Genomic DNA, 20934 nt, shown 5'->3' with positions numbered 1-20934 from the left:
GTATACAGAGATCAACTCTCCCGTTTCTGGGGCTGCAATGTCTGGGAGTGAAGCTAGGTGGTGCTTCATGTGGTTGAAGGCTTCCTCAGCTTCTTCAGTCCACTTGAAATCCTTTTTGTCAGAGCATCCCTTGAGTGTTTTGAAGAAGGGCAACGATCTTTCAGCCAATTTTGAGGTGAAACGTTTTAAGGCTGCAAGCTTCCCGTTTAAGCTTTCTCCCTCCTTTTTTCTTTGGGGTGGCTTGGTTTCGAGAACAGCTTTGAATTTGTTTGGATTGGCCTTTATACTTTGCTTTCCCACAATATGCCCCAGGAACTTACCTTCTTCAAACCCAAACGAACAATTCTTGGGGTTGAGCTTCATTTTGACCTTCCTTTGGTTCTTGAAGGTTTCTTGGATGTCATCAAGCATTTGGTATTCTATTTTGCTTTTAATTACCAAATCGTCGACATATGCTTCCATGTTCCTACCAATTTGACTAGCAAAAGCCTTATCGACTAGGCGTTGGTAGGTTGCACCCGCATTTTTTAGACTAAAAGGCATCTTTTGGTAGCAAAAGATTCCTTTGTCCGTGTGAAAGGCGGTTTTTTCTTCATCTTCTTTCTTCATGAGAATTTGATGGTAACCCTTGTAAGCATCGAGAAAACACTTGAAAGGGTAACCAGTGAGGGAGTCAACCTTGAGATCAATTTCTGGCAACGTGTAACAATCTTTAGGACAAGCCTTGTTCAAGTCCTTGAAGTCTATGCACATTCTCCAAGAGTTATCGGGCTTTCGAACCATGACTGGGTTTGCAACCCAGGATTGATACTTGACTTCGCGGAGAATTCCAGCTGATACAAGCTTTTCAACCTCTTGGCATGCAGCCAAGCTTCTTTCGGGTGCAAGACTCCGCTTCTTTTGGACAACAGGCTTGACATGGGGTGGTATTTTCAACTCGTGTACAACAATGCTTCGAGGGATACCCGTCATATCTTCTGGGCACTAAGCAAAGACATCGCTATAATGTACTAGCAACTTTTCAAGATATGTGAGAGTTTCTTCTGAAAGGCTTGGATTAACCCTTACCCTTTGTTCAGGATACTTAGGGTTTATGAGTAGCCTTTGCTTGTCTTCTTCACTCTTGGAACTTTCCCCTTCAACCATGTAGGCCTCTTGAGTAGGCCGAAGGGTTGCAATCCCTCTCTCGGTAGGAAAACTTGACTGTGCCATGACCAACAGAAACAGCCATGTAGAATGCACACGGCCCCGGCCTTCCTATGATCACGTCATAGTTTGAAGGTATATTGATAACCACAAAGGTGAGAGGTTGAACTCTCTCCATCTTACCTTCGCTCAAACGGACATCAAGGGTTAGTTGCCCTAAAGGCTTGAGGGGTATGTCAGCAATACCTTTTATGGAGGTTCCTGAGGGTTGAAGCTTTGAACGTTCCTCATTGCTTAAACGGTTGAAGAACTTTTCAAACATGATTTCAGTGGCTGCACCAGTGTCTATGTATGCTCTGCTTGTTTGTAGTGTACCCATAGTAGCTTCAACCATAAGGGGGTTTGAGAGTAGGTCTTTTTCTGTTGGAGGGAAACAAACACAATGAAGCTCCCAAGCTTCCAACCGATGCCTTTTGTGAGGAACCTTTCCGTCAAAATCCACCATGTTGACTTCCTTACCCTTTCCTTCGGCCATCTTGTCCCTTACCCCCTTCTCTAAGTGAGCAAGCTCCCCGGACTTGACGGCCTCTTCAATCCTCTTTTTGAGTTGGAAGCAATCATTAGCATGGTGGCCTTTCTCTTCATTAAATTCACAGAATTGGGTGGAATTTTCATTCCTTTTGCTTTTAGGGAGAGGTCTGGGAGGTCGGAAGCTTTGCTTAACTTCCTCTGTGGCAAGAATCTCTTGAGTAATCTTGGTGAGGGGTGTGAAGTTCCTGACTTTCTCCCTGCTGGGAGGGTTCCGGCCTTCACACCTTCGTTGATCTGAACCCCTTTGGCGTCTGTCATAAGAATGGAAATTTCCCTTCTTCCTGGCTGGGGTGTTGCCTCGCCAACTAGATCCCCTTTTTCTTTGTTCTTTTATGTCTATAGCCTCCTCTTCTCTGATGTGGGCTTCGGCCCTTACGAGAGCTTCTTCAAAGGTTTTTGACAGGGACTTGTTAAAATCCCTGGTAAGGTATTTGGAGGTAATTGCATTCATGAAACTGACTACTCTCATTTTCTCGTCTGCCCCCACATACGTTAGACCCTCCTTTTTATACCTTTCTATGAACTCTCGAAGGCTCTCGTCATCTCTTTGTTTTATCTGGAAGATCACTGTAGCATTTCTAACGTATCGCCTTTGCTGGGAGAAGTTGGCCAGGAACCCCTTGCTAAGGTCATCGAAGCTTCGAACGCTTCGGGCAGGTAAATCAATGAACCAGATTCTGGCTGATCCGACAAGGGTTTGCATGAACATGAGACAACATTCAGCATTTGACCATTTCTCAGGATCTTGAGTCCCATCATATGTTTTGATGTGGGACGGCATTTTGATCTTTGTTCGAAAATCATAATCAGCAATTTGTTGGGAGAAACATGACAAATTGCTTGGTTTATATGGCTTGGCCAAATCCTCTTCCACTCTTGCACCTGTGTTGTTGTTGTTATTGTTGTTCCCTTGGGTGGCCAATACTTGATTAATAAAGTGTTGCCACGGGAAGCTTGCCTTCATCTGGGGCATAAGGTTGAAGCCTTGAAGGCTTCCAGGTGCAACTGGACAGTTTACCCCCAAGGGAGTGCTCATAACGGCACTCCGTGCCAAGGGAAGCACAGACAAAGCTTGTTCCCATGTAGTTGTTGCTGAGGGTGGAAGGCTTGCTACTAGAGATTGCAAGAGCTGGTCCAAAGTCAGCTCGTGCCCCAAGGGAGCACCGGTTGCAATCGGTTGAGAAGAAAAGAGAGGGAAAGACGTTGGATCTGACTTCGTGTGCAAATATGGGTTAGGATTTGGAGGAGGATTGCTGGGACCAGCCTCATTCCTGGACACAGCTGGTTTTGAGCTTGCAAAAGGAAGAGCGGGTGGTCCAAGAGAAAGTGATGGCTCCGGCTCATCATAGTCCAAACGGATCCTCACTCCCTTATCTTGTTCTCTACTCACGTATTGGTTAAGAAGGGACCTTAACTCGAGAAAGTTGTTCGCAACCCCTTCGGGAGTAAGGTCAACATGTGAGGGAGTATTAGAGGCAGCAATGTTGGGAGAAGATACTCCGGAACGAGATGTTGTCGGCGTTTGGAAAGTGAGAAACTCCGGATATGTGGCTCCAGTTGGAGTGCTTCCCGATGTTGAGATAGAGGTCGATATAGCCACAGGAGTTTGGCTAGTGTTCGGGGTAGAGGTATGAGGGACTTGGTCAACCTCTCCCGGAGACTCTCCTTCCGACATGTTGATTCTTGAGAAGAAATTGAGCTACACTACTAGGTCTTTTGAAGAAAATTAGTGGCGTAGCCCCACGGTGGGCGCCAACTTGTTGATGCAACAAATACTAGACCGATGGTAGTAGTTGGGCTGGTTAGGCAAAAGGGTTGAAGGGTTTAGTTTTGCCTAACGCAGGGGTCCCCCCACGTTTACAAGACGTGGAGAGAGGTTCACTAGTTGGATTTTGTTGTTTGCTCAAGATCCTCCACTGAAATGTGTTTAGCTTCGGATGTGGGAGCAAAGGGAATGTGTGTGTTGAATGTGAAGAAAAGTGACTTGCATGGAAAAAGTACTCAAGAGCAAAGATCAGAGATCCCAATGGAATCGGGGCTGATCAGAATGTCATTTGCACTAAATTAAGTGTCAATTTATAGGAAAGGTCATCTCCCAAAGAGGAAACCATTGACTAGTGAAACATATCTGCAATGAGGGACTTACACTTTTGGGGGTTTAAGCGTTTTGACCTGCGGGTAAAAGACTACACTTTGTGCGTTCGTCTTACTTTTGGGGCTAGGAGAGTTATTGAAGTAATCAGAGACATGAATGATTACTATACACGTGCTGCTTTATCTTAGCTCCCGAGTTTTTAACCTTTTAACCTTTTAAGCGTTCATGTGTTTAAGTTATTTTATTTTGGTCTTGGGCTACCCCCGTCATCAGACGCGACATGTCGAAAAAGACCAAATTACATAGCTCACCACTACACATGGTCTTGTGACTTTTAAAAAATTAACAAGAGTACCCTTAAAATACACCACATGACCATTATAGTTGCACCTGTTGCACAATCCGAAAATTTGGAATGCAGCTTCTTGTTTCTCAAAATTTCGAGGACTAGGCATACATGAAAAGAATACAACAATCATACCTAGTGTAATCTCACTCATAGTCAAAGCTAATTGTAGGGTCTGGAGAGGGTGGGATTAGACACACCTTACCTCTATCCAGTGGGATAGAGAGATTGTTTCAAGTGAGATCCCCAGCTCCAAAGACGATCCATATATACGAGCTATAGAAACGAGATACATTCACACACCTAGATAAAAAAACAAGAAAACATATTGTACTAAAAATATTCGTAGTAAGCTATTGAACCAATAACACGTTAGTAACACATTACACAAGTGATAACACACATAGGTCACCAAAATAAATAAATAAGCACGTAGGACAAGATACTGATACAAGTAACTCCCCCTAAAAGTCCTTAACCTTAATCCTACATCTCCACGAACTCCTATCCTCAACCATGTCCTTAGAGAGTTGTAAGTCTAACAATTCCTTTCTAATTCACTCCCCCAAGTCAGTTTCGGCCTACCTCTACTTCTCCTCCTCTCCACAACGAGACTTTCTACTGCTCTAACTATGGCTGTCATTTGTCTCCTCATAATATGCCCAAACCATCTCAACCTCCCCTTCCTTATCATTTCAGATATACTAGCTACTCCTAACCTCTCCCTAAAATCCTCATTTCTTATCCTATCCAGCTTAGTGTTCCCACACATCCACCTTAGCCCAACAATCTGTTCCGTATAATATAACAGGTCTAACTGCAACCCTGTAAAATTTTCCCTTTAATTTAGTTGAGAATCTTCCATCGCACAAAACCTCAGTGGCTGCTCTGCACCTGCACCCCCCAACCTGAGAAGTCAAATTCCATTTCGATCGTATTCACGCTACCTAACGCCTTTTCTAATTCACCATCTTGATTACCCTCCACATAAAAGCAAGAGTTGATGACTCTACTATGTGGTGCTTATTCGTTTTCAAGAAATATGCTCTAAGTTCGTGTTATCACCATGTGCAGGGGAGGTAGGAAAAGTATTTCTAAGACCACCTTTAGTAACAAATGGCGTTAGGTACCGTGAGATATGGAATTTGACTTCTCCTTGGGGAGGCACATTCAGATGGTTCTGATAGTACCTAAGGAAACAAGCTCACAAAAGTAACATCTTTGAGATTTCATGCTCTATACTTGTATCAACAACATATGCTAAAAAAGCTTTAAATAGATCGACTATGTATCTCCATATATAGGGATCATAGAGATGTTACCCTTATTCACACCATGGATGACAATATGTTTCCATCTCAACGATAATTTAGCGCGATCGCGAGATAACTAATCAATTTTGATCATGATTATTTTTCCACCAGTTTCATCGAACACATAGACATTCAAATCAGATGTTAAATATACATGAACTGACAGTAGTTTTTTTCGCTCCCACTATTCTCACATTCCGCATATTATTCACACATTATTTTTTGAGTGAATTGCAAGAATTTTCTTTATCTTTATACCCCTTTACAGGCGGTGTCCTTTATGTTTAAAATTGATGAGTTTTGTCCTTTATGTTTAAAAATCAAGCATGTTTTACCCTTTGGGCCTAACTCAGTTTGTTTTCTCAGTTAAATGTGACCACATGCAGGTCACATGAGGGTAGTTGTGTCATTTAATGTACCCTGAGCATTTCCCCCAAATTTAAAGAGAACCCCAAACCCTAATTCTTCTCATTTCCCCAAATTGATTATCATCAAGAACTACCAAACCTTACGAGGTAGACCCACCATCCCCGTCTTCACCGTAGCAGCAAACACAAACCGACCCGCTTCTTGATCCCAATACACAGATGACGATCGCGTACCCTCGTTGCCAGCCATGTTTCTCCTAAGAACCTGTGGTAACCTAACCGGTGGCGGTACTGGTGTGGGTGCAGGTGCAGGTACAGGAACCGGCACGGGTGTGGGCTCGTTAGGCGGATACGGGCTCCTCAAATTACTAACGACCCTATGAGCACAATTTTCGGTATCATCACGGCTAGCTCGACTAGGCGGATACGAGCTTTTCGAGTCATGAAACCGGTGGTGGGTACTGTTCGGGCTGCATTTTATGCTCACATTGCTGCTGGATAAATGATCGGGGTCGTATTGATTGGGTTTAGACCCTATAGAACGAAGAACAGAAGAGGAGGCTCGAGCCTTAGCTTTTGCTTTCTAGCTTCAGTTGAATCCAGTTTCGCAAGCTTCCAAGCTTTGATTCGAACCGGACGGTTAGGTGGCCGTTTACCCTTGTCGGGTGGCTGCACCGCATCTTGATCAACCGTTAATGGAAGCCGTCCAAGCTCTAGATGAGCTATGACTTCATCCTGTTTGGCAGTTCTTGATGATAATCAATTTGGGGAAATGAGAAGAATTAGGGTTTGGGGTTCTCTTTAAATTTGGGGGAAATGCTCGGGGTACATTAAATGACACAACTACCCTCATGTGACCTGCATGTGGTCACATTTAACTGAGAAAACAAACTGGTTAGGCCCAAATGGTAAAACGTGCTTTATTTTTAAACATAAAGGACAAAACTCGTCAATTTTAAACATAAAGGATACCGCCTGTAAAGGGGCATAAAGATAAAGGACAATTCTTGCAATTCACTCTTATTTTTTACTCTATCTCATCTCTCTATATGTATTTATGTATGTGTAAAGAGATAAAAAGAAGGGACATGTAAATATTAATTCTCTTTTTTCCTAATAAAAGTTGAAATGTGTAGATGAGAAGTGACACATAATTAACAACAAAATTGCATGAACAATGAATTTAAGTTTGTTATTACTATCTTTAGTATATAATAAAGAAATAAATATAGTATATGTATAAAAATATAATTAGCATTTAATATATCCTTATTCTAAAAATAATCGCTTGTTATAAAAAAGACATTGTTTATAGTTATTTCATTTTTTATTTAATAGAGTGTTATAAAAAAACATTGTTTATAATTATTTCTTTTTTTATTAAATAGAGTGATAGTTCAATATATAAGAGTTTTTTTTTCTTATAAGTTGTAAAAAATAGTATTTCTTATTCGGGTGTATTGTTACAAACTGATAAAGTATATGTTTTCTTTCTGCAAGTGAATAATTATCTAAGAAAATTTAAACAATAAATACCACTTGGTCTTTGTTTCGATATGAGTTGTTGATTTATACAAATAAATACCAAAGATGTTAAAAGGAAATACAATTCCATTTGGTCTTTGTTTCGATATCGTAATTCGAGGAAAATCATTTTCATTCTTATCCAAAATTATTGTACCCCATCTCCACCTCCCACCCCATTCCTGCAGAAAGCCTATAAATTGAAGTCATGGGAAGACACCCATTTCATAGCTAGTGTTTCATTTCTTATAATTGTACGTGTATCATTTATATCGAAAATACCGTTCTACCCATGGCTGCATCTTTCTCAGTTCCTTCAATGGTATCTTCCTCTCCTCTCTTTATGTATAATTTTATATGTATATGTATGTGTATATGTATACTTAGACATATGATATAGATATATATGCGTATAAGTTATAAGTATACATGACACTAACCATGTGTGTTAGGAGTGATAGGAGATATGCATGACACTAACGTTAACCGACATGATATTATGGGAATGTTTGGGTAAGCTTATTGAAACAACTTATTGACTTATTGGCTTTTTGGAAAAGTCAGGATTTTGTGACTTATTGACTTATTGGCTTTTCCTCCTCACATACACCCTCTTTGCCAAACATCATTTTAGAGCTTATGACTTTTCAAAAAGCCAATAAGTCAATAAGTTGTTTCAAAAAGCTTACCCAAACATGCCCTATAAATCGGTTAGGGTTGTGGCTGGCGTTAATTTATTTATAAATAAGTTAACTCAGATAAATCTTGTGACTTAATTTTAACACCTCAACCTATTTAACGTAACAATTAAAATTTTCTGTATTCAATTTCACTTTTCCAAAATCCAAAAATCAGCTCAGTTATACATTTCCAACTAAAATAAATTTCCTGAAAAGGGTTTAATTATTCCTGAAAAGGGTTTAATTATATGGTTATTTGAGTTGTTGAATTATCTTATAATATTACTTTTATTTTATGTGTTAATATCACCGTTCAAAAAAAAAAAAATAGTAACATACGACACAGCTAATTAATTACAAACGTGTACGTGTCTTTTATTATTTAGAGCATTTATAATATGTTGAAATTTTATAGATTTAGCTGAATATTTAGATTTAGATTTAGAATAACATAAATTCTGAATTAAATGAACAGATTTTGGAAGAGGAAGGAAAATTTCAAGCAGAGGTAGCAGAGGTGCAAGCATGGTGGAACACAGAGCGTTTCAAAAACACGCGCCGCCCATACTCCGCCCGCGATGTAGCGTCTCTCCGTGGCAACCTCCGCCAATCCTATGGCTCAAATGAGCTGGCCAGGAAGCTCTGGCGAACCCTCAAGGCCCATCAAGCCAATGGTACGTCTTCACGTACGTTCGGTGCCCTGGACCCAGTCCAGGTCACCATGATGGCCAAACACCTCGACACTATTTATGTGTCGGGGTGGCAGTGCTCATCCACTCATACATCCACAAATGAGCCCGGTCCAGACCTTGCTGACTATCCGTACGACACGGTTCCCAATAAAGTCGAGCACTTGTATTTTGCTCAACAGTACCATGACCGAAAACAAAGGGAGGCTCGAATGAACATGAGCCAGGAGGAGCGGGCTCGGACCCCTTTCATTGACTACCTAAAGCCCATCATAGCCGACGGTGACACTGGATTTGGTGGTGCCACCGCGACCGTAAAGCTTTGTAAGCTTTTTGTGGAACGCGGTGCTGCTGGGGTCCACATAGAGGACCAGTCGTCGGTTACCAAGAAATGTGGTCACATGGCCGGAAAAGTTTTGGTGGCGGTTAGCGAACATATCAATAGGCTTGTAGCTGCACGTCTACAGTTTGACATAATGGGAACTGAAACTGTGTTGGTCGCTCGTACTGATGCGGTGGGGGCCACCCTAATCCAAACCAACATCGATACGAGAGACCATCAGTTCATTATTGGTGTGACCAACCCTAAACTTAAAGGGAAAGGGTTGGCCACACTGTTATCCGAGGCAATGGCTGCCGGGAAAAGTGGGCCTGAGCTTCAGGCCCTAGAAGACAATTGGCTATCGATGGCGCATCTGAAAACATTTTCAGATGCCGTTGTGGATGCTATCGGAGCAATGAACGTGTCCGAAGCCGAAAAGAGAAGAAAGTTGAATGAATGGATGAATCACTCGAGTTACGACAAGTGCTTGTCTAACGAGGATGCTAGAGAAATCGTCGCGAGACTAGGGTTAACCAACTTCTTTTGGGACTGGGACTTGCCAAGAACAAGAGAAGGTTTCTACCGGTTCAAAGGCTCGGTTGAAGCCGCAATTGTCCGTGGTTGGGCTTTCGCAAACCACGCTGATGTCATATGGATGGAGACCGCGAGCCCAGACATGGTCGAGTGCACCAAATTCGCTCAAGGGGTTAAGAACATGACACCGGACACCATGTTAGCTTACAACCTCTCCCCATCTTTCAACTGGGACGCCTCGGGGATGACCGACCGCCAAATGATGGACTTCATCCCACGAATAGCCAAGTTGGGATATGTTTGGCAGTTTATCACACTAGCGGGTTTCCATGCGGACGCCTTGATCATCGATACCTTTGCGAAAGATTTCGCGACGAGAGGGATGTTGGCTTATGTGGAGAAGATTCAAAGAGAGGAGAGGAAGCATGGGGTGGACACATTGGCTCATCAAAAATGGTCAGGTGCAAATTATTATGATAGGGTGCTAAGGACTGTTCAAGGTGGAATCACTTCAACTGCTGCTATGGGCAAAGGTAAATAAATCCATTTGTCCCTAAATCACCTTAAATTAATTTAAAAAAAATCATATATACCTTTAGTGACACATACTAATAACGTTTGTACGTGCAGGAGTTACCGAGGAACAGTTCAAGGAGACATGGACGAGGAGCGGAGCGACCGACATGGGAGACGCAAGCGTTGTGATCGCGAAATCGAGGATGTAGACCCTCTTGGGTTTGTCGGAATATCTACACCAGAACGTCGGCGAAGTTTGAACGTTTTGTTTATTATTGGTTTGATTGTGTTTTGGAGTTGTTATAATGATGAATAATGTGGGGTGGTTTTGTGTTAGCCGTTAGGCATTGGCATGGTGTTGAAAACAAATGTTTTTCATGTTTGTATTTTTATGGTAAACCTTTATATAAATTAAAATATAATCTATTACGTTGTTGGGTTATTATTATTCTCATTTTTGTATATTTATGTTAAGCTTGTTTAACAATGTCCGTAAAAGGTTTTTCAATCAATAAACAAGAGCTATATATATCATGGATCATGCAGGATGATGTTATGATAATATCATAGTCATCGTGCTCCTTCAGAGACGGTTAACCGACGTGGTCCCGATCCTTGATAAGGTTGGGTTAGAGCTACATGCTCGGGGTCTGGGACAGGACGCTCTTGTGAAAGGCCTTGAACGGGCGAGTGGGCAAGTGGGGGTGTGATTTTTTTCTTTTAGATTTATTTTGAGGGAATTAATGTTTTAGCCACCATATGTTTTAGACCATTAGACTATATTTAGAGTTAATTACATAGTTTTTTTTTTAAAGGAGAACTTCATTAGAAACGACACTGACCTTAAACCGGGACGGCCGAAAGCAAAAAAAAAAAAAAAAAAAAAAACACTTACATAATTATAAAATCACGCCACCTATCCCAAGAAATATCTATACATTTAAATCTACTCTTAAACCAAAGGTACCCCAAAGCTTTGACGTTACTAATGACCTCTTCGACCCGAATGGATTTGTTCGAGAACCTGGCTTCGTTCCTCGCTCGCCAAATGCACCAGCAACCAACGATGATGATACCTTGGACAGCAGCTCTAGCATTCCGGTTCAATCCGATCCCATTACGAAGCTCGAGGAGATCACGAACGGATAAAGCGAAGATACTCGGGATTTTGCACCAAGAGCTAATATGTTGCCAAAGAGTTAATTACATAGTTAGTCCCTATGCTTTGTACAAAATAAGATACTTAGATACTAATAGTTTAAAATCATCTTCTAAATTATTAACTTTTCATTTTGTAACTTTGAAGGTGTTAACTTCTAGGGTATTAACATAGTTAGTCTCTTTGGTTTGCACAAAATAACATACTTACTAATAGTTTAACAAACAATTAACGTTAATACCTTCAAACATTACAAAATGAAAAGTTAATATCCTAAAAGGTGATTTTAAACTATTAGTACCTTAGTATGTTACTTTGTGTAAACCACAAGGACTAACTATGTAATTAACTCTCCTATATTTAACTTTAATTTTAGATCAAAATTTGAATGTATATTACAAAATTAAGAATAATTGTGTAACTGTATATTGTATATAGATTATGTATACAACTAGGTTTTGCCCCGCCCGCATTACAGAGCACTAAGCCGAATATTTCTCTCTCATAACATATAAGTTTGTGTTCCGGGTACTTGTACATACTACTTATAAAACGATCCCAAAGAAAAATATATCAAAACAAACAACTAAAACAAAACACTACCATACATTTGCTATAAAAAAACTAAAATGATAGAAAAACTATAATTTTAAACTGGAACAAAACTGTTATTTTTAGGAAAAATGGGCGTGTGTCAAATAGTCGCTTGACACGAATAAAAATTACACCGACTTAACTAATTAAAACAAAACACGACCATAGTTTTGTAAACAAAAAGTAAAACGATGACATCAGTATAGTTTTACACTAGGGTAAAATCGTAATTTAAGAGAGAAAAAAACAAAAACGATGGCTAAACTGTAAATTTGAACAAAGGGCAAAAGCGTAATTTGGCCGAGAGGGAAAAAATCAATGGCAAAATTGTAAATTTAAATGAGGCAAAATCGTAATTTGGTCAGATCAATGGTGAAGAGCCAGACAGCTAAAAAAACGATGGCATGACTATAGTTTTACATCGGGGAAAATCGTAATTTAACAGGGAAAAAACAAAAACGATGGAAAAACTATAAATTTGAACTAAAGGCAAAATCGTAATTTGGCTTAGAGGGAAAAAAACAAAACCAATGGCAAAACTTTTAATTTAAACAGGACAAAATCGTAATTTGGCCGGGCCAATGGTGAAGTGTCAGGCAGCTGCCTAGCACTATTCCCCTCCATTGAACTAATGGCAGTATCGTAATTCGGCGAAGAGGAAAAGAAAACAAAACCAATGGCAAAACTGTAAATTTAAATCGGTAAAAATCGTAATTTGACCGGACTAATGAAGAAGTGTCAAGCAGCTGCCTGACACTATTCCCCTCCATCAATTATGTAGTAATATAAATATAAATTTGTAAGAGCATTCACAATGATGACCTTAAAAATATGTGAGTTATAAGGAATGATTGTTAGTGTTGTTGAGTGTTTATGAGTGAAAGAGAGAGAAAATATATGGAAAAGTTAGCGTTCATCTGTAAATATATGGGGAAAAATCTGGATAGAGAAAACCTTATAAACTTTTTAATATTTTTAGAAATGGTTGTGAGTGGAGGAGATAGAAAATGTAATGATAAAGATACAAAAATATTATTTAATTAAAAAAAAATAATTGTTTTTATTGTAAATATATGAATATGGATAAAAAATTCATTAATGCTCTAAAAGCATTTACATCCCCTTCATCGTACTTCACTATAATTTAAATAAAACTTTATACTTAAAAAAATCTCTCTCCCATTTCAATAAATCTCTTACATCTCATTCACTATTTTTAAGGTTTATATTACTCATAAACAATTATTATATTATTTTTCTTGTTTTTATACACTCATATAATTTAGTGAAGGATGAATAGTAATGTTCATATATAAAAAATGTTAATAAAGCACTTTATTAGGGTATAATGAGTGGTTAAACACTTTCAATAGGTAAACTCTCAAATCGACCAATCAAATAGTGTCACGTCATTTAATCTATTTTGTTTACCTATTGCTCAAAAACGTTGACGGTGGCTAGATACTTTAGAATAGGTAAACTATTTTTTTATTTTTTTTTTTAAATTATGTTTTAAGATATAACAAATAAAACATCAAACTTTTATAAATAAACAACCATTACATTAAAATCTAAGTTCAAAATAATAATAATAATAATAAAACAACTCAACAACAAAAAACCTAAAAATTACAAGGCCAACCATATTTTTTTACGATCTCGCGTTTTCTAGCGAGTGTGATTTCCAACATCGAAGGGTGAACATTGTCGTGAAGCCTGTTAAACGTCTCCAAGTCCTTGTCGAACATAGAGGTTGGGTTAAAAAAATGGAGGTTGGCTTTGTGAAGCAAAGCCAAGTTGGGGATGAAACAGCGCACTAGAACCACCCGAACCATCACGTTTATCTTGAGCCCTCGCCTTCGAACAGGACCCTACATTTTTTTTTCTTTCTTTCACCTTTATTTGAGCCTTCCATTCATTTGAAAAGATTTGAAAAGATGAGGTGTGTTTATAAAATGGCAGTGAATAGAAGTGAATTTGGTTTGTTTGGTGAAAATGAAAGTGAATTTGGTTTGTTTTATAAAGGTGAAAATTATATATATTTTTTTAATTGTAAATGGCTATATAGCCGTTGAGATTGCACGAACATCAAAAAAATGCCCCTCTTCCCGTTCGGTAAACGTTCACCGATCTTTAAACCTCAACGATCGGTAAAGGGATTGGCGGCGGTGTTCCCGCTCGGCAAACCCACTTTACCGCACCCCTTTACCGACCAGTTCGTATACCCTTAAAGATTGGTAGATTAAAATGGTGAATAGGATGTAGTGCATTTGTTAAAGAATTTTTTAAGTTTTGAAGATAGAAAAGGATGCTGTAACCTTTTAAAAAAATTGTGCAACTTGACTGGCAAGCAAACCCCTGCCAACCGCCTTCACTCTTAACCTTTGTGCCATTTTCAAATTCTATCCACTATATAAAAAATCAAATTACAAATATTTGTTGGTATCTATCTATCCACTTATATAAAAAATCAAATTACAAATATTTGTTGGTATATAACTTGTGCCATCTTTCAAATTCTATCCACTATATAAAAATTCAAATTACAAATATTTGTTGGTATCTAACGTTATATATCTGTCTTTAAGATACTTGTATTGATATCAGACCATCAAGTATAGTTTAATTTTGATTGTGTTTCTGTTAATATATTTATTTTAGTTTATTATAAATTAATTCAAACTAAATATATCTATATATAATTAGCGATATTCTTTTAATACTAATAAATCTGTTAAGTTATGGGCTGCTTTTCGTTTTCATATGATTTTAGTTAAAACTACAACGTACTTTTTCGTTATTCACTACGAATCAAACACGAATATGGCCAGTATTACGACTTTAATTTTTTTTTAATTTGTTGTCATAGTGTGTAAACCGACCGATTTTTTATTGCGTCTCCGTGCAATATGCGGGTTTAATAATACTAGTTAGAGCATTTACAATCGATTATCTATTCCATCTCTTTAATTACACTATAAATCACTATTATTACTCTCTCATTTTCAATTAAATAATTTATTTATATTGTTACCATTACATTTTCTCTCTCATTTTACTCACATTTATATTGTTACCATTACATTTTCTCTCTCATTTTACTTACAACCACTTTCAAAAAACACTAAAAATTTATTGAGGGTAAATAATTTATTTAAGGGAGTTAATTGCCCGGATGGTCCCTATGGTTTGTATTTTTTTCATATAAGTCCTCGAATTTTCAAAATAGCATGTTTGTTTCATGTGATTTGCTTGTTTAATACTCGGATAGTCCCCTGAGTTCATGGACGTTAAGTTATCCATTTAAGTATATGTAAAATTATAAAAATACCCTTATTATTAAAAATACCCTAAATATGTAAAATTATTTACTTTTTATAATAAGTGATAAGTGGGCCCAATAAATATATATAGAGTTAAATGTCTGGTTGGTCTTTGTAGTTTGCACTTTTTACAGACTTGGTCCCGATACTTCAGTAATTACATACGTGATCTTGATGGTTACAATTTTTGCAGTCAAATGATACATATCACTAACCTATGTTTAAATATCTATTTTACCCCTAAGATTAAGGCCCACCTCTCGCTCCCTTCTTCTTCCCCACTGCACCCTTTTTGGTTAAGAGCCATCCACCACCTCCATCTCCCTAAACCACCACCATCATCAACCACCATATCCCCAAACCACCATAACCTATCGTTATTTTTTTTTTAAACACCCTTTTTCTGCTTCTACCTTGGGGCACCTCCATCTTCACGCCACTTTAAAATTGCTTCCCAAAACCCACTGACGGCATGCTGCCGAACCCAGCTTTTATTCCGTTCTTATGGGCTGGGTTTCATTTAATTGCAGCCCATTATAATTACCCAACGTACGAATTTGGTTGTTCTTGCTGTATTAAGCTTGATTACCAATACCACCTCTTTATTGTATTGGTTGCTATTGGAGTTCAGCAAACAGATCAATGTCTTTTATTTTAATTAAGAGACCAACTGCAAACAGATCTATGGCATAACCACTTGTAGACCGGTGAAATCTTTTGCATGAGAACCAATTGAAGAAACACCAAGCTAATGTGGTGATTAGTTTGTGGTTAGTGTCTCGTCCAAACAAGGTTAATCTTCTTTCGTTCTTGTCTAAACATCTATGAAGATCCTGCAAAACAATCAACGGACCGTAAGCTCGTTAAAAGGAGGAGAATATGGGGGTTCTCCTTGTAACCACCCTCCGGCATGAAAATCAGTAACTGTTTTGAGAATAATAGTGTGTGTATTAAGCGAGCGAGCGATCTTTAAACCTGAAGGTGAAGTTCCCTATTTATAGCCGAGGTGGTTTGTGAAGGAGATGTGTTGATTGGCCTTGGGCCTGAGGACGACAACAAGGAATATCCATTCTGCTCCCTCTGTCACGACCGTTAATGATTCCAGGTGAGAGGGTAGCTGGCGCATGCTGAAGGGATCCATGTGTCCTGACGATTGTCCTTGTTGTCTGGTATGTAATCAGCAGCTAAGTGGAGATCATGGAGCAGTGGTCGGCGCACACTGATTGGTGCCACGCATACGTCCTTGTGTACATTTTTTACTCATGTACGATTGTCCATCGTGCAACACGATCAGATACAGCCTGTTGAACGCTTATTGATCCACTACTCTGCCACTTGTACCTTTTGTACTTGTCCGATGTTTACCTGCGCTTCTTCCCTCCACGTGACTCGGGTATATCCCGTGTGGTCGGCGCAAGGTCAAAGAAGACAGGTCTTTTATCTAAGGAGCTAAGTGTCAGAATTGGTTTTATTTTGGTCCAGACCTTACGCGCGATTTGGAACACATCTATTTAGTCGGCGCAAGGTCGAGAAAGTTATCAATTTGGTTTATCTTGAGTATGGTCTCGTGTGCGACCTGTGGCTGCCTCGTATGGTCGGCGCAGGATTTAGGACCATACCCCTTCAAGTCCTCCCAATCCAGTGTTGCTTCCATGCGCGAGGCAAGTGGTTGGAGCTCTGAACTAGAAAACAAAAATTAAGTCATTGTGCTTGCTCTGTTGTTCAGGAAGGCATCATGTGTGCTAGGAAAGCTGGCGCGCGTGTTTTGTGTCACAACATACACGACGCAACTATTTAGCTTACTTCTAAAGTTATCTCCCTTATTTGCGCGGGAAAATTCTTGAAATTTGAAAAAAAAGCATCTTCTGACAGGTTGGTAGCGAAAGCGACTGCTGAGTGACCGCTAACACAGTGACGATCATGCTGTCATTGTGTCAGGCGCGCCTTTTCGTCTCGTGTTAGGAGAGTGAGGTCCACGCGCGCATGGTAACCGTCGCTCCGGTTTTCCTGCCTGACGTGTCAACCTGGTTGGACACGCGCTGCAAGTTGTTGGCACAAATACCATTGCATTAAATGCGATGGGTATAAATAGATGAAGAGGTGACTGTAGAAATCACTTTTGCTTCGAATTTCCTCTCGTTTCTTCTTTGAATCTTCAAATCTTCAAGAACTTTCTAAAGATCTTCAAGTTCTCTTCAAGTTTCTGCAGATCATCTTCACATCTTCAAGTTCTTTCTAGATTCTGATATGTCTCAGAACGTCGACGACGTCGTAGTAGTTGATGAGACTGGTGGTGGAGTGCCACCATTGAAGTGGGATGAAGGATTATTTAAACAGGTGGTCCGGGGCCACTAGTTCGCCGCTGAGTGGGATGCCAGGTCCAGGTATCCTGCTCAGGGTCAAACCGCGGCCGATGCACAACCGGGGTACATCACGTTGTTCACCGACTTCTTTATGGAAGGTAACTTCCGGTTGCCGGCGACAAATTTCTTCCGTGAGATCCTCTCTTTCTACCGCTTCCACATTCCCCAATTGATCCCCACGGGCATGGTTAGGATCCATCATTTTGAGTTCGTCTACCGATCTTAGGGATAGGAACCTAATGTTGAGAAGTTCAGAGCCTTTTACCAGTTGCAAAGCAATCTGGGTTCTTTTCCTTTGTCATCCTCTCTTCAAAGAAGATACTCATCAATCCACCCAAGAGTTATCATGATTGGAAAGGGAAATTTTTCTATACAGGCGAGGAGATAATTCCAATTGCTATGGAATTCCGTGATCCTGCGCCAATTCCCAAAGAGGATTTGAAGATATCGGGACGCGTAGTTTGGTATGAGAAATTGTTGGCGCTACCCAACCAGGCATTTGGGGAGCAAGTGTTGGTCGCCGCTGGGATGAGTGATAGTTGGTCGCACACCAGCACGAATGTGCCCGTGCTTCTTCTAGATGGTGCTGGTAAGATCTATCTTTTGATTAGTATTTCAATTGTATCTTAAAATTTTATGTCGACGATAGCTTATGTAGCTTCATCATTGTTTTTTGTAGAAATTGCCCTTTATCATCGGGTGTTCCCTGCTAATGCAGGGGTTATGGACGTGCAGCCCCTATGCGAGGATGAGGAGCTCTGGTATGAGCAAATCCGTCCTAACTTTATGTATCCTGAGGCGGGCCTCTTTGCTGCGCCGACAACCGCGACTGAAGGTGCACATATACCAAACCCTAGGCCATGTAGGGCTATAACTCCTGCTGGAAAAGAAGTTGTGTAACACCCCGTGTTTCGAAAATCAAAGTCAAAGTAAAGATTGGAGTCAAAGGAAGAAAAGATTGCTAATTGCAATCTGTCTCTCCTTGCTCAATTCCTGTTTTGACTTCCTTGACTCATAGATTAGTCTATTTTATTTTCGCTTTAGTTGTATTATGTGGAGTATCTATAAAGAATCACAGTAATCGACGTATATTTATCGCTATGAATCGCCTTACGACTGTGAACAATAGGAAGTAACAATGCGATAAAGTCAACTAAACCCTGATCGAACTAATCTAATCAACATCGCACTCGCAAACTCGAATTTCGCATTTTGGTGACTGTTATACGTGTGTGTGTGCCTTATGTGTTACTTGTGCATGTTTATTTATGTTCTGTGAGGTAATCAATCGAAACACAATCGAACTCAACGGCAATTGAATCACAAACGCTAAACGACTACGAAATAAGGATGCTTGTAGGTAGATATAGTATGATAATTGGTGGAGAAGAGATAACGCGAGATATGAGTAGTTGGGATTAAAAGTAATTTGACTAGGAAACTCTATCGCATCGCAACGCTCGCAAATCGAAATCGAAACGGCAAAACTCGTCGCACCGAACGCTCAAACCAAGCGACCGATCGATCAGGCAACCAGGCGATCGAACAGGCTGTCCGATCGAGCTGCCTGGCCGATCGACCAACCCTTTCCTCTTTGGGAACTCTATAAATACCTCCTGTCACTTTCACACTTTCTACTTTTGGCAACTCTCTGTCAGACCAGCGCATTCTCCGCACTTTTCTTCATATTTCTCTCAATTCCGTTAAGATCTCGTCCTAAATCTTGTACTTCCTTGATCTACACGCACTCCTACACCTTTCTATCTTTTAAATCTTAACTTTTAACCGTGAAATCACCAAGATTCAAGGTGTTCTAGGATGACGTCATCATGTGTTCTTGAAGAACTTCATGTTTTGGCCTCAATCCACCAAGAACAACTTAGATTTAACCGATTTCCACATAAACAAGCGAAGATCTTTCATAGATCTAAACATATTCACAATAAAAAGGATTGAAAGATGGTTTTCAAACTTTCTTTCAACTCTTTTACACTCAATGCCTTCAAAACCGATAAAAACGGAGCTTGTGCCGACCTACTACTCATTCTAGTGGTTGTGTGGCTCGAGATCCGGATTCTATCCACGAGGTTTACCGATTTCGGGTTAAACGTGAGCCACCGTCTCGAACAGTTCACTAATCGGATTTGGGTGATTCCTGTCCGATCAGGAGGACCAAGTATTGACAAAGTTCATGTTGCTTGACTCGTTATCAAAATGCCTCGGTAAAATGAAAAATAATCAAAACAACCAAGTGTAAGACGAACAAGTCAACCAGGACGGAGTTCCGTCTGATCGGACTGCCGTCCGATCGAACAACCAATCCGATCGACTGGCCAAACCGAACGGCTTGCACCTTGGGTCCCACACTTAAACTATTCATCAACATTTGAAGTCTGATCGTTGAACGAGTTGTTGTCCGATCGAACTACCATCCGATCGGGTTAACCACTCGAACATGTGACAATTAAACTTCAACACTTGACAATTTTCAACATGTTCAATGAACTAGGAATGTCGCCCGATCGAACTGCTGTCCGATCGAGTGACAACCTCCTGTGAACTTGTTCTCACTGAGGTGCGCAACCGTACGGGTTGCTGGCCGATCGAACGACCATCCAGGTAGAGATACTTCAATGTTTTTAAATGCTACAACAAAAACTTCAAAAGTGAAACCATCATACACAAACACATCCTCCCTAAAGAAAGAAACAATCCACTCGAACGACCAACCGACCGGACCGCCGTCCGAACGGACTGTCACCCGCACGATCACCTGTCCGATCGGACTACCATCCGATCGACCAACTGTTCGACCCACCAACACTTGTTTTCGTTTTACGCGTCACTCATCATTATGCTATCAAACTATTCAGGCTAATCTTACTCCCAAGCGCTCCCTTTAATCCATCAACCGCTGTGAGTATACTCGATCCATTTTTGCTTTACGCACTTTTGGGTGTTACATACGTTACTTATACGAAATCACATCAAACACACTACGCAATACTTTTAACGCTAACCGTTACCGCATGTTATACGTTACTTAATGTATGTTTGTTTGTTATGTTTACACATGGAATGCTGTCTACCTGCCTTAGCAACGATAGTACTATAGTTTGGACTCAGCACCTGTTCACACAGGGGTTGTTAAGGACAATTATTTGCATGGATTACATTGGTGATCATGTATTACGAACTGCCTTGGGCAGTCAACCTGCAGTCATTGGTATCGATAGGTTCATGTCGATAACTAACATGCTTCGTTTTACTCAGTGTACGTGCTGGTTATGCGTAATCTATTTCGACCTCTATATGCTATTATCAAACTTGTATGCTCGCCTTTACACTATGTGTATTGACTTTTATTTTAA

At 39.9% G+C, this 20934-nt stretch overlaps 1 protein-coding gene across 1 annotated transcript; it reads left to right on the top strand.

The window, feature by feature from the left end:
- The first annotated feature begins 7438 nt into the window (after positions 1 to 7438).
- On the top strand, positions 7439 to 10566 carry LOC110936731 (isocitrate lyase). Its single transcript, XM_022179143.2, has 3 exons — positions 7439 to 7705; positions 8539 to 10141; positions 10239 to 10566. Exons 1-3 carry the CDS (start codon positions 7676 to 7678, stop codon positions 10331 to 10333), a joined length of 1728 nt encoding a protein of 575 aa, XP_022034835.1. The 5' UTR covers positions 7439 to 7675; the 3' UTR covers positions 10334 to 10566.
- Positions 10567 to 20934: the final 10368 nt, after the last annotated feature.

The sequence above is a fragment of the Helianthus annuus genome, chromosome 17 (assembly GCF_002127325.2).
Source record: "Helianthus annuus cultivar XRQ/B chromosome 17, HanXRQr2.0-SUNRISE, whole genome shotgun sequence".
NCBI classification, from domain to species: domain Eukaryota; kingdom Viridiplantae; phylum Streptophyta; class Magnoliopsida; order Asterales; family Asteraceae; genus Helianthus; species Helianthus annuus.
Note: the sequence above shows the minus strand (reverse complement) of the source record. Positions and strands in the feature narration are given on the sequence as shown.

What these genes read in the sequence shown, in the direction of transcription:
- LOC110936731 (XM_022179143.2), top strand. Translation starts at nt 7,676, where the DNA reads ATGGCTGCATCTTTCTCAGTTCCTTCAATG. An exon ending in CTTTCTCAGTTCCTTCAATG is followed by an intron (nt 7,706 to 8,538) that starts GTATCTTCCTCT and finishes TTAAATGAACAG; the next exon opens with ATTTTGGAAGAGGAAGGAAA. An exon ending in AACTGCTGCTATGGGCAAAG is followed by an intron (nt 10,142 to 10,238) that starts GTAAATAAATCC and finishes TTGTACGTGCAG; the next exon opens with GAGTTACCGAGGAACAGTTC.